Below are 15,388 nucleotides of genomic sequence, written 5' to 3' on the forward strand. Positions count from 1 at the left end.
GCATATACTGTATTTAAGTGTGTGTGTGTGTGTGCGTGTGTGTGTGGGTGTGTGCCTGTGCTAGAGGCAGGGTCCTGGCCTGTTTCTCTCCAGGTGTGTGTTTTTGGCCTGGAGGGAGAAACAGCAGATGGTCCATCTTTGTGTATGAGAGTGTGTGCGTGTTGTCAGTAACATATCCCTGGCCAAAGATCTGTGCCGAACAGTACATCAGTTGGAAAGATACACTGTTAAAGGCCTGGGTCAGGACCTAAAGCAGCAGTGCAGGGAAGATTAAAAGGGTTCAACCAAAGGCTGCACAGTTAATCATACCTAACTAGTAGGTCTGTCACGATAACACATTTTGCTGGACGATAAATTGTCATTGTGATAAGCGACAATATTGCCATTTTGAGACAATTTTCAACTGATATAATAATAATAATAATGGCATAATAATGTAATTACACCCATCCAAAGATCAATAAACGTTTATTTCTAAAGAATATTTAACACTAGAACTGGAAGACATCCAAAGTAAATATACAAAACAACCAAAGACAATGAATAAAATGGACTCTCAGTCTAATTTAACACATTGGCGCATTTAGTTGCGACTGTTTTACAACAAATGCGACACACTGCCTCGCTCAGGTGAAGTGGTTCACCACGGTCATTCGCTTTGAACCCGAAGTGCTTCTACACAGCAGCTGTCGCATGCGTCTGGCAAAGTTATGGAGATCATAATAAATTATCATGTGATTCATTGATTTATTGCTTATGCCTAATAGTTAGCAATTTGTAAGAGGGTGTGTGTTGAGGGAATAATATTTCATACAAACTATGCAGCAAGAGATGTATAGAATCTGTGCCACAAGTAAAGTTTTAAATCTCTTTATATCAAAACCACCCATCGAAAGATTATGTGTACTGATATGATATCTACTTATGTTGTATTGCGCAATATTGGAACTTGTCCTGTTTGTTAAGATTGAACTGAAGCTCCAGAAGTTTTCCTTCTTGTGCGTGCTGACTATTTCCGATGCTGTTAAGTTCCCTTTAGGTCCTTCTTGTAAGGGGAGAGTGTGGATCAGATGGTGTGTCCAATGGATCATGTGTCCACCGACCTGAGGATGACATCACTAGTGTCTCCAAGGATACCTAAATGACTGAATAAGACTTTTGAGGGCAGCTGGCCATCAATTTTAAATAGCTCTAAATGTACCTTCCTTATCTGATATAGTAACTGACTCCAACGGTTAACACATAATCTACAGTACACTGACAACAAAGAGTTTAAAAACTTTGGTTGGGTAGTTCAGGGGGCCTGGGATCTCTGCAGCCTCCGAGGCATTTACTGTATCAGCAACATGTGATGTTAAATGTTTTTGTGAATGACAGTAAAATGTTATGGATTACACCTTTTAAATTGACCTCAGGGTAAGATAGGAATGACATTTTTCATATTCACGGCAGTGCTAATTTCATGGTGTCTTTGACATGATTGACTTTCATGATTGATTTGATCAATTTTAATATTTAAGTTATTCTCTCTCACACACACACACACGATTTTTCTAAAAATCAAAAGCATTGATTGTTCTATTTTAGTACGTGTAATTCTTGCAGGAGGAAAATAAATGGTTTGCCATTATGAATCAGCTGGTTGATTGAATGTTATCTGCGATCGGTTCCGTTTATAAATCTGCGGGACAGTTACTTTGATGTGATACCCAGAGGTGTTAGGACAGAGCGTGATCTTAAGAAGAAGGTGTAACGGATGGCGGAGAGAGACAAAGCTTTCTCTGTGATCATATGAACCCGGCACATCAGCTGATGCCTGTGGCAGAGTGTTTGTGGGTGAAGCCAAAGCCTTTTGACTTTAGTCTGTAGTCTGCTCATTATGTGTTTACATGTCAGTATGATAGCAGAAAAAAATGTTTTTGGATATCTTTGACTAGTGATTATTGGGGAGGTCAGATTTTCTGGCTTCTTATTTAGCGCCAAGCAGGTCCAAATTTGATTTTATCTGGTGAAACATCTCTATATCTACAGTACAGCATGGGTTGACACACTTTTGGGTACAAACATACATGTTCCCCAGAGAATTTAGTGATCTCTGACTTTTCCTCTAGCAGCACCAGTAGGTTGACACTTGCAGTTCAGAGTACAGTGTCTGGAAAGCTACTGGATAGACAACTATGATATATGTTATGGATGATCAAGCAATTTAGTGTAGACATTCAGTCTCGTTTCAATTAATTTATTTAACCGTTTGGTTTCCTTTGCAATGAGCATTTCAGTACAGTCTCATGGAGCCTCTGTCTTACCATTTTGTACCCTGGCATGTCAGCGCCATATGATATGATACTAAAGTACATGCATCTGTAACATGGAACAGCACAGTAAATATTTTACACATTTTATCAAAACCATAACCTGGTAAAAGTCAGGGGTATTCCTTTGTACCTGAAGCAGTATATCTTTGCTCCATCGATCACCACTAAGTTTTTATCTCTTTCTCCCTTTCTTTTCAGGTGATCTCATCATCCCAGGCCTTGTGGATTTTCTTGTGACCTTTATCTGAAGGGATGCCCTATTGATTCCTGCTTTCAAACAAAGCCCATTGTTTACAGTTGGAAAGGCCTTTATCACAGCTATGTCAACGCTGCATCGGGACATTTCAAGTCACAAAGGACTACAGTAGCAGAGTGTTACATTTCGTCGTTTAAATTGTTTTTTTGGGACATCATCATCCAATTTTTCACGTCTACGGAATTTTTCTGTAATTTTGAACATGTATTTTTGTTTTGCTTGATTAATCATTTGAACCAGAAACTCTTTAGTCACTAAGGTATACACAACATATATTGTTACCATGTACGGTAGCTCCCGTTCCGTCTCAAAGCTGGATGCTGTTGGATCCAATGGTAACGGGTCGGTGTCTGGGAGCCCTGGTCGCTCCCCGCGCCTTCCTCGCTCCCCACGCCTTGGACACCGGAGAAACAGCAGCAGCAGCTCCACGGGCGGACTCACTGGCTCGTGTAAAACCCTGTCCATGGAGAATATTCAGTCTCTAAATGCTGCCTATGCTACAGGCGGTCCTATGTACTTCGCTGACACAGTTGATGACCCGATCGGCATCGGAAGCCTGGGCAGTGGGCTGAACCCCTCTCTGCCTAAAAGCACCATGACCCTGGGCAGGGCTGGGGCCAGGATCCCCTATGGGATCAGAGCAGCCATCATGGGGAGCAGTCCTAATATAAACAGTGGAGGAGGGGGGGGTGCAATGCCCAGTGACGCAATAGCATTTGGGGGAGAACTACAAAACCAGCCTCAACAAGCGGCTACTGTGCCCCACTCCATGAGACAGGTGAGGGATTGCAGTGTTTCTTCTTTTATTGCTGCAACCTTGAGCTCAACCTCAAGTTAAAAGTATGATTGAATTGAAAAAAACTAATATTACAAGAACAAACATTTTAAAAGCTGCTGTGTCAGGTGAACACTAAGACACAAAATAACTCTGAGGTTTTGTTTCTAGAAGCTCCCCAGATGGAAATAGAATGAAAGGAATACTTTTAATAAATATGCTTTTCTCGCCAAGAGTAAAATCAGAAGATAAATACTACTGTTATACTGTAGCTCTGCATTGACTATGCAGCTGCACCTCTAAGAGAAACATAATAAGCACATTTTATTTTGTTTGTTTTATTTGTACAAAAAACCATTGGTTGCAGTTTAATGGGGTGCTGGATTATAAGTCTCTGTCGATAATAAGTCAATGCTTCTGGCCAAGAAATAGTCCCGTGCATGAAGGAATGTGTGGATACAAGTGATTTAAGGTCTAGATAATAACAGTATTTATCTCACCTTTTAGTGAAGAGTGAAGGAACATACAAAGATAAAAGAAAATATCAATTGTGTTGAGCAAACTAAATGTTTTTTCACACACAAATTCTCTTCCTGCTCCCGCGTCTAAGCAAAATTCAACTTACTGTTAAAGGGTTAATACTTTCTTCTTAAGTCTAGCTTCAACTAAATAATATAAGAGCTGTGTGGGTATCCATACAGTGTGTTTAAATAGACTAAGGTCTGCCCTCCCACTCCCTCTGCACCATTAGTCATAACCTGAGAACTCATCTCTCCCTCCCGTACCTCCCTCCTCCACTCATTTCTAAGTGTTTCTTAAAGAAACAAAAAAACACTATTACCTTTGCTAGCTTTCATCTATTGTGTTTAAAAACTTTAAACCTATTTCTATCTTTTCACTTGCATACTGCAAATTCAAACAAGATATTTTTCATTTTTTGCACACTGCTGTCCTGATGGGGAGCATTTTGTCATTAACACAGAAGTTAGGTGTGTACTATATGAAGTATTTGTGTAGAAATGCTCAACTTGACAAGGTGTTTGTTGTAAAATGTTCCCTTGGTATTAATCAGAAATATGTACATGCATATTTAAAGTTGAAGTCTCAAAAGGCCTCACACACATATTTGAGTCTTTCTCTTTATACTTGATTTCATTTCTATGGTAGATTTTGCAGCACCAGCAGTGGCTTTTTAGAGGGAGATTTGTTGTTCTAGGATCTGCTATCATCAGCTGTTAGTGACATCTGAAAATGTTTAAAATGTAAAACAGGAGTAAAAATGATGATTTTGCTGATGTCAAACATTTTACATTTATTGTGTGTGTGTGTGTGTGTGTGTGTGCGCACGCTAACAGGTGAGAGACGGTGCCATGTCAGACCTACAGACACAGTTAAGAGAAGTGCTGAGAGAGAACGAACTACTACGCAGAGAAGTAAGGACACTTGCAGATAAACACACACCTCTTTTCACATACACCCATTTATTTTAAAATTCATGGTATCTCATATTGCTGTTTATTTACTTGTGTGTTTACCTGGGAATTTTTCCGCCCTAAATTTCAAACAGTAAGTACTTAAAACCAGTGAAGTGCATAAGCAATATCCGGAGGCACGTTGATCTGCAATCAATGATGGTGGATTTGTAAGGTCACGATCAATACAAATAAACATTTTATTTTTTATTTTTTTTAGCTGGAGGCTAAAGAGTCCAAGTTGAGCTCTTCTATGAACTCCATTAAGACATTTTGGAGTCCAGAGCTGAAGAAAGAGAGGGCGCTGAGGAAGGACGAAGTCACAAAGATGGCCGTGTGGAAGGAACAGTACAGAGTGGTGCAGGAGGAAACCCAGGTAGGAAAGAGGCAGCTGTGTGTATGTTTCTGTAGTGCAAATCTTATAATTTGCTCTTTTTCTCTACTCAGTCAATACCGAGTAACAAATGAGTCCCTAATTTATAAAAGTGAGATTTCCATGTCAATTGAAATTATAAAGCAGGTTGAAGAAGGAAAATCTATTTTTGTAACGCATCTTCCGTGTCCTAACACTAACTAACAGCAAGCGTGTGACTGTCGCCTCATATTGCATTGCATCAACACTCTCTGTCCACACTGAATATCCGTTTTATATGGAACGAGTTGAAAAACAGCTACATTTCCCATGCACCAGCAGATTTCCAATGTGTTTAACAGAGAAGGAGCTGGCGCGGTCACTTCGCATACAGTCTCTTCAAAGCTCCATCTCGCCGCGCACACACACACACACACACACACACACACACACACACACACACACACACACACACACACACACACACACACACACACACACACACACACACACACACACGCAAGTAGCCCTGCAGTGTGCCAGACTCACTAATTTCCTCCGAGACTCTTCTTACCTTTCCTAGCGGCAATGATGGTGCAGAGACTCAAGAGCACAGGTGCAGAAGACCCAGAAACACTGACCAATCAGAGCAGACTGAGCTTTTTTCAGGAGGGGGACTTAAAGAGACAGGCGCTTAAACAGAGCGTTTTCAGACAGAGAATAATAATGTGATATTGAACATTACAGTATGTAAACATGTTCTAGTTTAAACCCTGTATGAACCTGAAAATGAGCATAATTGTTATCGCAGCAAATCCAGGTCCTGGAAATAAATTTAGCCCAGACCCTGTGGATTTCAATTTTTTCTTTGGTTTATCCATCCGCAATCTAGTTTTTCTAATCAGTTTTGTCAGTAACTGTAACATTTATGAGCTGGCACAAAGAGCAGCATGTCATGATAATTTAATGCATTGTTCTGGTGGATTTGTCTCGCTGCTGGTAAGACAGCCTTGAAGAAGGGTAAACGGATGAAGCGGGGCTGCCTGATTGGGGACTCCCAGCTGTCTGTTGGTTCAGAAGCCATCTGGATGAGACGGAGACACAGCTAGTCTGGCAGGAGGCCGCAATATTATACAAGATATGATTTACACGCATACACAATCGCTGCCACACAGTGACTCATTTCACACGCTGTCATCCTGAAGCCGTTGCAGAAAGTGCTTAGTCCTCGCTACTTTTCGGTCGTTAACGGGAGCTCTTCTCTCTGCGCGAGTGTGCGTTTGAAATTATTTGGGGGTCTTTGATGTTGCTCCCAAGACTCCAAACACAAATTTAACATTGAAGTAATACATGGGAAAGGACTTCAGGTTGTGAAATTACGTCAACAGGTATTAAATCACTCCAGGAAAATGTTGGTGCGTGCGTGCATGTGTGTGTGAACATGTGCAGAATGCCTGTGTGCGTGCATCAATCAATCCCTCCTGAGTCTTGGTGTGTGTGAGATAGAACAAAGGCACAGATGATAAGTTGATCAATCTATCATGTTGTACACACTAGGAAAATCCTCAGTTGCCTTCACACATACAGTACACACAATCCTCTTTGGGTATGTGTGTGTGCTGTTATAGTGAGTGAATACGCATGTTGAGACATGTAAGAATATTTTCTGATCTTGAATGTTGGGAAATAAACGTTCTCTCTTCCACTTTCATTCCCTTTCTCATTATCCCCTCACTTTCCTCCTCTTCAGTCTCTCGTCCCTGGCTTTTTTCCATCCCCTTGCTCTTTTTTTTCCTCTTCTTACTCTTTCCTCTTCTCTTTTTCTATTTTTGTCATCACCCGATGAGTCAGCTCTTGCACCACCCCCCTCCCCCCTCTCTCTGTCTTCACAATCATCTCAGTGTTAGAAATCAAATTATGTTACCTCACAGTAATTTTGTTGATATGTACGCACAGATGCACACACACATGCACTGTGGAGTCACGCCTCTGCTGAGGAATGCATATCTCATCTCCACCCTCCATCCTTTTCTTTTCTCTCCTTCTTTCCTCCACGCTTCCTCACTTATTCACCTCCTCCTTCACGCTCGGCCCACTATCTTCAACTCTCTTCCGCCCTCCTTGGTCTTTATCTCTATCTCTCCTTCCTTCTGCACTGCCTGTGCATAAATCCCTTTCCTCTCATATTCTTACAATGTGTCACAATTGATTCAACCAGACTCACAGACATTCCTAATCGCATGTTTGTGCTTGTTAGGCTGATCCAATAAATAATGGTATAATAAACTAGGGCTGGGGTATCACCACTGATTTCCCGATTCGATTCTGATTCACAAAGTCCCAGTTCAATTTGATTTCTGATTCAATCCAATAATGATTTCATTAGGGGTATGTCAATACCAGTTTTGATTGAATATGAAAGAGATTCTCAAAGAATTAATGTTGCAAATTGTACAAGGAGCCCATATTAATGTTTACATTAGGATTTGACCCCAAAGCAGTTACATTAATGTACTTTTTATTTAACATGAACACACTCCAGCAGTCAACACAATAAAGTGCACCTCTACAGACTCTACAGTCAGTGAGTATCAGGTGACCAGACAACATTTTACAAGTGCTTTCTTTAGTGCAGACGGTGTGGTTCAGAGACAGGATACTAGCCTTCCTGACAAGATAGCATGACATGGTTTGTACCAAAGGATACCTTAGATCGTCATATGATAGCAACATCTTCACTAGCTGCAGCCTCCTATAAGCTCGATCTCCTTTTTATAAATCAGTATCATCAATTAAGAGTCAGTCAATCATTCAAGATCAATTTGAATCGGATAAACTATTTTTTCCAACCTTCAAGATTGTCATATTTGTTTGTATCGTAAGTGTTTGGTGTAATTATTCGATAGTTAATTTACAATTACAACAAATGTTCGTTCATTTTTTTCTGCTTTCTAATATTTTTACATTATAAAATATGATTATATTATATTCTATATTATAAGTGAAATACCTTTTTTGGTTTTGTTTTGTTGGACAGAGTAGACAATTTGAACATCTTGGGCACAGGGAACTTGATGGATATTGTTTTTACTATTATAATGTTACAATTAGTAAAAGACATTTGTTGATAATGAAAGTAATCATTCATTACCCCTCATTTTTTAATAGGTTTCATCAAGGCTGTGTATGAAATTTCAGAATTGATTCATTTTATTAACCTCTATTGGTTTGGTTGAATATGATATTTCTTACTTTGTTTCGAAAAGTGTTTTAAAAAACAAACTATGGACCAGACCGTCATTGCGTCATTGTGTCATTGCGTCATCGCGTCATCTCGTCATCACATCATCGCGTCATCACGTCATCGTGTAGTCGCGTCATCCTCAGGGGCCCCTTAAGGAGGTTATAAAACACAAGATCCTACAGCTATCAATTCAATTTGTGTTTGGATCGTACTTGTGACAAGTTTGTATGAATTTATTTCTTGTTGAAATTTTTTTTGTATTCTATAGACATATCTAGTAATTGTTTTGCGACCTTAACTGAACCTGAGCACCCCCGTCAAGTCTCCTCAGTCTTTCCCTGTCCAAGTGGATGACTGTAGTGCAGCAGCCTCATATCTCTGTGTGAAAGTCACTAGGAGCGGCACCTTTCACATACAAACATTTGATCCGTGGTTGATATAATAATATATGTTAGTGCAGCTTTAAGGCTGAACCGAGCAATTTTGCGGACTGGCAGCTTGTAAAGGCAGGAAGAGCATTGAATACAAAAATGCTATGTGATGTGACATCAGGGAAACTGATTCTGCATGTTCATGTTGGGTGTGTGATGCTTCTTATTAAACGATATCAAAGCGACAAGAGGGAAGAGGCTCCAATGTCTGAACAGTTTTTATTTTGTTTTACATAATTACTGCTAAAAGGTGGTGGAAAATAATTTCTCAGTCAGAATACATGCAAGGCTTTTCTCGTTCCTTCCCTACTGAGTTTGAAATGATCATTCTCTCCCTCTATACTGCCAGTCGCTTTCTCTTGTCCTGCGTCCCACATCCACTAATTTTCTCTAACCACAGCATCTCCTCACTGTCACCACACTCCATCTCTTTCTCTCTGGTCTCTCTTCTTCTCTGTCTCACCATTGCACTCCCACTTTCAAACACTCTCTGTCACGGCCCCTCTGCTCTTCTCCTCCCTCTCCCCCCTCTCCATCTGGGCCTGTGGAGCAGTTCTGCCAGAGAACTCAATTCATCAGGATGGACACACCCTGGTCTAATAAATGTATTGGTCTGAACACAGATGCCTGCTCTATTTAGCCCTGTTTCGTCTTTTCTGTCTCCTTTGTCACTTTTATAGTGCATTCCCTTGCTTTAGTTTCAGTTGTGCGTGTGTGTGTTTTCACCCGATCCATTCCACCTCTTTGATCACAGCAGGTAAGTACAACGTTTCATGCAGAAAGAAGGAGGAGCACGGAGAAAAAAAAGGAAAAAAGGTGAAGGAATGTCTGGAATGCTAAAGGAAAGCTTTACTTTCTTTTTTCTTCCCCGTGTTAGTTAGTTTCTTTTTTTCTCACACAAACACACACGTTGTCTCTTTTCTCTCCTTCCCGCTGCACTCCTAACAGTTTGCATTTAATAAATATTAGCGCTCAAGAGGCAAGAAGCAGTTAACATTCATGATCGTAACCATGGCATCCAGGGTTACACTCAGCATCACTGTTTCCATTCTGTCACCACTCTCCTGAAAATAAATCCACGCAGTTAAAGGTTTAATGCTCAAATGACACATTGCTTATGCTCTTATTTATGTCTGATGTATTTACCAACTGATCACAATAAAATGTAATATGATATGCATATTGAGCTTAATTTATGCATTTTCCAAAATGAATTTAACAATAGGGCCTACGTTTTTGAACAACAGTGTGTGCTTCTTGCTCTCCATCCCAGCACTGAATCATACCAGCTGAACAATAACCACTCTGTATGTCCGTTTCTGGGGCGGCTAGATGCAATCTATCATCTACTGTACTCCAGGCAAACTGTTTGACGTCAGAACCGGCATTGTGTGTGAGTGTGGGGGAGAGAGAGAGGGAGTGCATATGTTTGAAAAAGGGTGCTGATGTGTACTGACACATTTTGTCACCAGCGTCATACATGTTTCAGGTGTGTTTGAGGCTGTACATGAGAGTGTTTGTGAATGTACACATGCACATCTCTTTATGCATTAATTTTTGGACATATGTCAATTGCTATGTTTGTGTGAGAGAGAGAGAGCGAGAGCGAGAGAGATAGAGAGAGAGAGAGAGAGCTGTACCAGGAGGGACTTGTGCCCTTATGTGTTTGTTGGCAAGCTCACGTGTGTCAGGACAATTGGGCTTTTTGTATACACGAGTGTGTGTGTGTGTGTGTGTGTGTGTGTGTGTCTGAAGGCGCAAATTGCGCAGTTGCCAGCATGTTAATAATTATGTATTTGCATTTGCATGTGTTAGTGTTTATACAGTACACACGCACGTTTCTGTGCATGCATTGTATAGGACAGCCCTGAACTGCATCTGCCATTTCGATTTGTATCAAGCGTGTAGGCTTTTGCTTACTTGCCACAATTTGTAAATGTTTTATGGACATGGTGGATGTTAGAAGTAGTGTGTGTATATGTGCTGGAGAAAGTGCAACAGCCAGTGGCTGTTATAGTTTTGCTGCTCCTGTGCCTTTTTTTATTCTCTTCAATTATTAAGCCTAATAATCAAAGGGCTGTGTGCGTGTGCGTGTGTTTGCGTGTGCGTGTGGAAACATTACTCCTAATAATCATGAATCTTGATGAAGTTGTTTTCAGTTTGTCAGACCATTATCATTATCATATCAGTAGAGAACTATTGGTGCATAGTTTTTATTTATTTTTCAAAATGTCAAAATAATATCCCTTCGTCTTGCCCAGAGGTTCTGTGTTGTTTTTGTCTAAGTGGTAAACCTACTGAGGCCTGGTGGTTTGCCAGTTGCTTCTCTGTCTCTCTCTTTCTCTGTCTCTGTCTCTGTCTCTGTCTCTGTCTCTCTCTCTCTCTCTCTCTTTCTGCCTTTTTCTCCTTCTTTGTTCGGAGCGACAAAGTTAGAGACGCAGAGAGGGAGACAGACTGGCACTTGAGTTAATTTTCCACTCTATGAACAACACAATCAGGCCTTCAGGTTAACGCAAAAACGGATGGATTGATGATAAACTCTTTTCCATAGAAATGCTGAAACCATCTGAGACAAGTTCAAGGTCCCATATTAAGCATATTATTTAAGCAGGGTGCTATATTGAGGTGCTATATAAATACTGCTAAAGAATCAAAACAATCAATCCACAGAGAAATGCACACAGCCTATTCAGAAACTGTGCCATCAGGACTTCTGTATGGTTGTGATTTCACAACTTTACTCATATATAAGTAGAAAGATACAATGCTGTTACATTCATTCCACGGCTTCAATGACGGTGCAGAGATGTCGAGATCGCAAATTAGAAAATGCTGACAGAGCAGACTGGGTTCTTCGGGACAGTGTCTCAGAGAGACAGGCGCTAAAACGGAGCGTTTCAGACATAGGATGGATACAGTATATTCAGCATTCTCATCAGACAGTATGAGAAAGATAATGTGTTTTTTGAATATTAAAGCATGTAAACATGACATTAATTCACTTGATTTTTAAAGAGCACACTAAAAATAGAATTAATTGCACTTGTAAATTATAGACAAAAAGGTTGCACTTAAACACATAACTGTAAATATACTGTAAATACACCTGTGGGCTGACTGAGTAAAAAAATATTATCAGCACTTAACGTTATTACGCCTGGATTTGAATGGAGTATCTTGCATTTCTAATTCCATTACTCCAAGCTGGCTTTAACCTGCTCCTCATGCATTGAGATTTGTTGGAATCCAATAGACATGGATGTTGCCAAGTGTTTCCTCTGTGAGATTTCCATTTTACTGTACAGAAACAAAATTGTTACCAGCAAGAGTTTCTCTGCCAGCTGGCTGCAAAAAATGCTTTCCTGGCAATCCCTCTGCTGGCATAGAACTGAGAGAAAGACAAGAGGGAGATGGGAGGAGAAAAAATGGATCACTAAGATGGATGGAGATGTAAAGATGTGTAAAATGTAGAGAGGACGAAGGAGGAAATTAGGGAAGTGGAAAAGAAAGATAGATCAAACTGGAAAGCATGGGGACAAGTGACAGGAGGAGGGATGAAAGAAGGAGATATAGATGGACGGCACGGGCGAATTGAGCTGAAAACAGCAGATGAAATGTAGAGAAATGGATAGACTGATGGATGTTGGTGTGACAGGAGAGAAATGGGTGAAAAAAAGAGGGTGGGGGGAAGATACAAGAGATAGATTGACGTAGAGGAGTCAGGGATGAAGAAAGAAGAGAGGGAACTTGGGAAAATGTAGAAAATGAAGGACTAATACAATTAACAATAAGATAAGCTGGAGATATAAGCATTATTGTACTGTTTGTTTTGTAATTTGGTAATAACATTTAATCTCAATTTTACTAGTGCAGGGCCTGGAAACGGCTGGTTGCTTGGCCTCCGGTATTGCGTCTTGTGGCTTTCTCGAGAACCGCTCATCCACTCCACACTGAGCTTCCTTGGGTTCTGATCAATACACTTGCCATGACATAAAACAAAAGCTCTCATTTGACATCGCTGATGCTTAAAATGTTTGAGTTTGCATCACCAGCCTCTCTGTCTTCGTGGGTTCTTGAATGTACTGTAGAGAGCCACGGAGAACGAGCAGTACCCAGCATGCCGCTCGGCAGTATACCAGTTAATACGGGTCCCTTCTCGATACACAGCCGCCAAGTGTGAAGTTGAACGGATAAACGGTTGACGAGAAAATCGAAGAACAGACAGACAGATAGCATCTTAGATTTGTCTGTCCCTGGTTTTAAAGGCTGCACCGCAGAAGAGTGATGTAATTTTATGAACTTAGCAGATAGAAAAAAATAATTGTGTGAAACATTTGTGGAAGCAAAATAGTCCACCCTCCAGCATTGTCGCAATATCAATCTCGACAAAATTTGACAAAATAGCTTGATACAGACAGAGACTCCTTCCGTTTTAGTTGCTGAAGTTTCTTGGATGTAAATCTCTAGGGTGGGAGAGTTACAGATGAGGCAGAGGAAAGGGGAGGGGAAGGATTTATGCAAAGAGAGACAGAGAAAGAACCTACACACGCACACACACACACACACACACACACACACACACACACACACACACACACACACACACACACAAAGATTCTACATTCCTCATGAGTCACACTTTCAGATCTACAAGTCAAGAATCTGCTGACTCTCCTCTGTTCTTTGGTTACTGTTATCAGTCAGCTGTGTGTGTGTGTGTGTGTGTTTGTGTGTGTGTGTGTGTGTTTTGTGAGTGCCGTTTTCACACATGAATGCTCATTAGTAACAGATGGCCCCTCAAACCTGTGTGTTTATTTAGTCAGAATGGAGAGATAGGTGAGGATGAGAAAGAGGGAGGGATGGAGGGAGAGAAAGAGGGAATAAGGTAAATACAGGGAATGATATTGGAGGAGATGAGGCCGGATGGAGGGAGGGAGGGAGGGAGAGCGATAAATGGATTAGGAACAGCAGAAGGAGATTCATGGGGAGCATTTGTCTGAGAAAGAGAGCGGGAAGAAAGGAGGAGCCTTTTACACTCAGGAGTCTTGTGAAACGTAACTTTAATAGAAAGAGAGAGAGAGAGAGAGAGAGAGATTTCTTTTCCTTTTACTGAGACACAGTGTCCAGTTTACAGTGAAAAGAAATAGATATTTGAAACTGAAAGGAAAGAGATGCTCAGTTTGCCTTCTTTTCCTATAAGGCTCTGCTTTTGTGAGTTTTCTCTCTCCACTTTCTGTCTCTCAGTGTGTGTGTGTGTGTGTGTGTGTGTGTGTGCATATTAGTGAATGCGCATCATGAGCCATGGGAATGTGTGTGTGCTGTGGTAGCCATGTCTTTCCTTATAAGGCGTGGGTTTGGGAAGAGTTAGTGAGGAATGAACAGAATCACAGTGCAGTCACTCCCCTTTTTGCTTCTGCTGCTTTTATTTCTACTCTGCCCCTTTAAAATCTACCTACCTATCTATCTATCTTCCTATCCGTCTATCCATCTGTCTCTCTGTCTTTCTATCATTCTGTCTGTCTGGTTCAAGGAGCTTGACATCTGTCATGTGTTTCTGTTAAATAAATGGGACAGATGCACTGTTTCTTCTCTTCTCTTCTCTTCTCGCTCTTTAAACCCGCTACCGACCCTGATGTTGCATCTCAAAGTGACTGATTAGGGTCAACATTTCCCGACTTTTCTCCCTTCCTCTCTTGGCTACGTTTTCTTTATTCATCCTCTCCCTCGTGTAAACTCTTTCATCCGTGCTTATTCTTGTCTCCTTTTGTTTTCAAAGGTACATACAGTCTGAAACGATTATCTTCCGTGCAGCTCGCTCTCCGTCTTTTGGATTTTCTCGCGTTTCTACCACTCGTTCCTTTTCTTTTCATTTTATTTCCTCCTCTTTATTATGTTCTTCATCTTCCACCTTTTTCCTCCGAGGAAGAACAGAGTGAGTGTGCTAATCTGCCTGTTGTCTGATGCCTGAGTGGGCGAAACTGCTCGCGGTCATTACAGCATGACCGCTGCCTCCAATATGACATGTGCGCGTGGGCATTATCGTGTGTGCGTGCGTGTGCGTGCGTGTGCGTGCGTGCGTGCGTGCGTGTGTGCGTGTGTGCGTGTGTGCGTGTGTGTGTGTTTGTGAGGGGAGGGGGGTGACTCACCCAGCGAGTGCAGAATAATCAAGGGATGAGACGGAGGAGTAATAACGGCGAGATGATAATATTGAACGACAGATGAGCAGTGGCCTGAGGGAGGGGATGACAAGGGGATGGAAAAATTGTCACCATATTCACAAACGGATTTCTGCTTCGCTTCTCTTCTCTTCTCATTTTTGTGCTTCCAAAGTATCATATCCAGTATATTAATGTAAATTCTAACTAAAATGTTTTACTTATAGTGACAGTAACAAACTCAGTACAGGCAATTTGATAGCTGCAGCTTCTTTGCGACACGTTCTGAGTTTCTTGGTTTAAATATTTTTTCCACCCGCTTTAGCGTCTTTGTGGTAATGAACCAAGAAAAAAAAAGTGAAGAATACAGTGCAGCTGATGTTGCTGT

At 41.0% G+C, this 15,388-nt stretch overlaps 1 protein-coding gene across 2 annotated transcripts in view; it reads left to right on the plus strand.

Moving 5' to 3' along the window:
* The window catches only part of LOC310962762 (ELKS/Rab6-interacting/CAST family member 1-like), a 140,804-nt gene that overhangs the window by 6,593 nt on the left and 118,823 nt on the right, over positions 1-15,388 (plus strand). For both annotated transcript variants that reach the window (XM_083935324.1, XM_083935325.1), the window contains exons 2-4: positions 2,514-3,349; positions 4,702-4,779; positions 5,039-5,194. In XM_083935324.1, the coding sequence (XP_083791450.1) occupies positions 2,855-3,349; positions 4,702-4,779; positions 5,039-5,194 (729 nt within the window). In that variant the 5' untranslated portion in view covers positions 2,514-2,854. The remainder of the gene's footprint in view (positions 1-2,513; positions 3,350-4,701; positions 4,780-5,038; positions 5,195-15,388) is intronic.

Source organism: Echiichthys vipera (genome assembly GCF_963691815.1).
Source record: "Echiichthys vipera genome assembly, chromosome: 20".
Lineage (NCBI taxonomy): Eukaryota > Metazoa > Chordata > Actinopteri > Perciformes > Trachinidae > Echiichthys > Echiichthys vipera.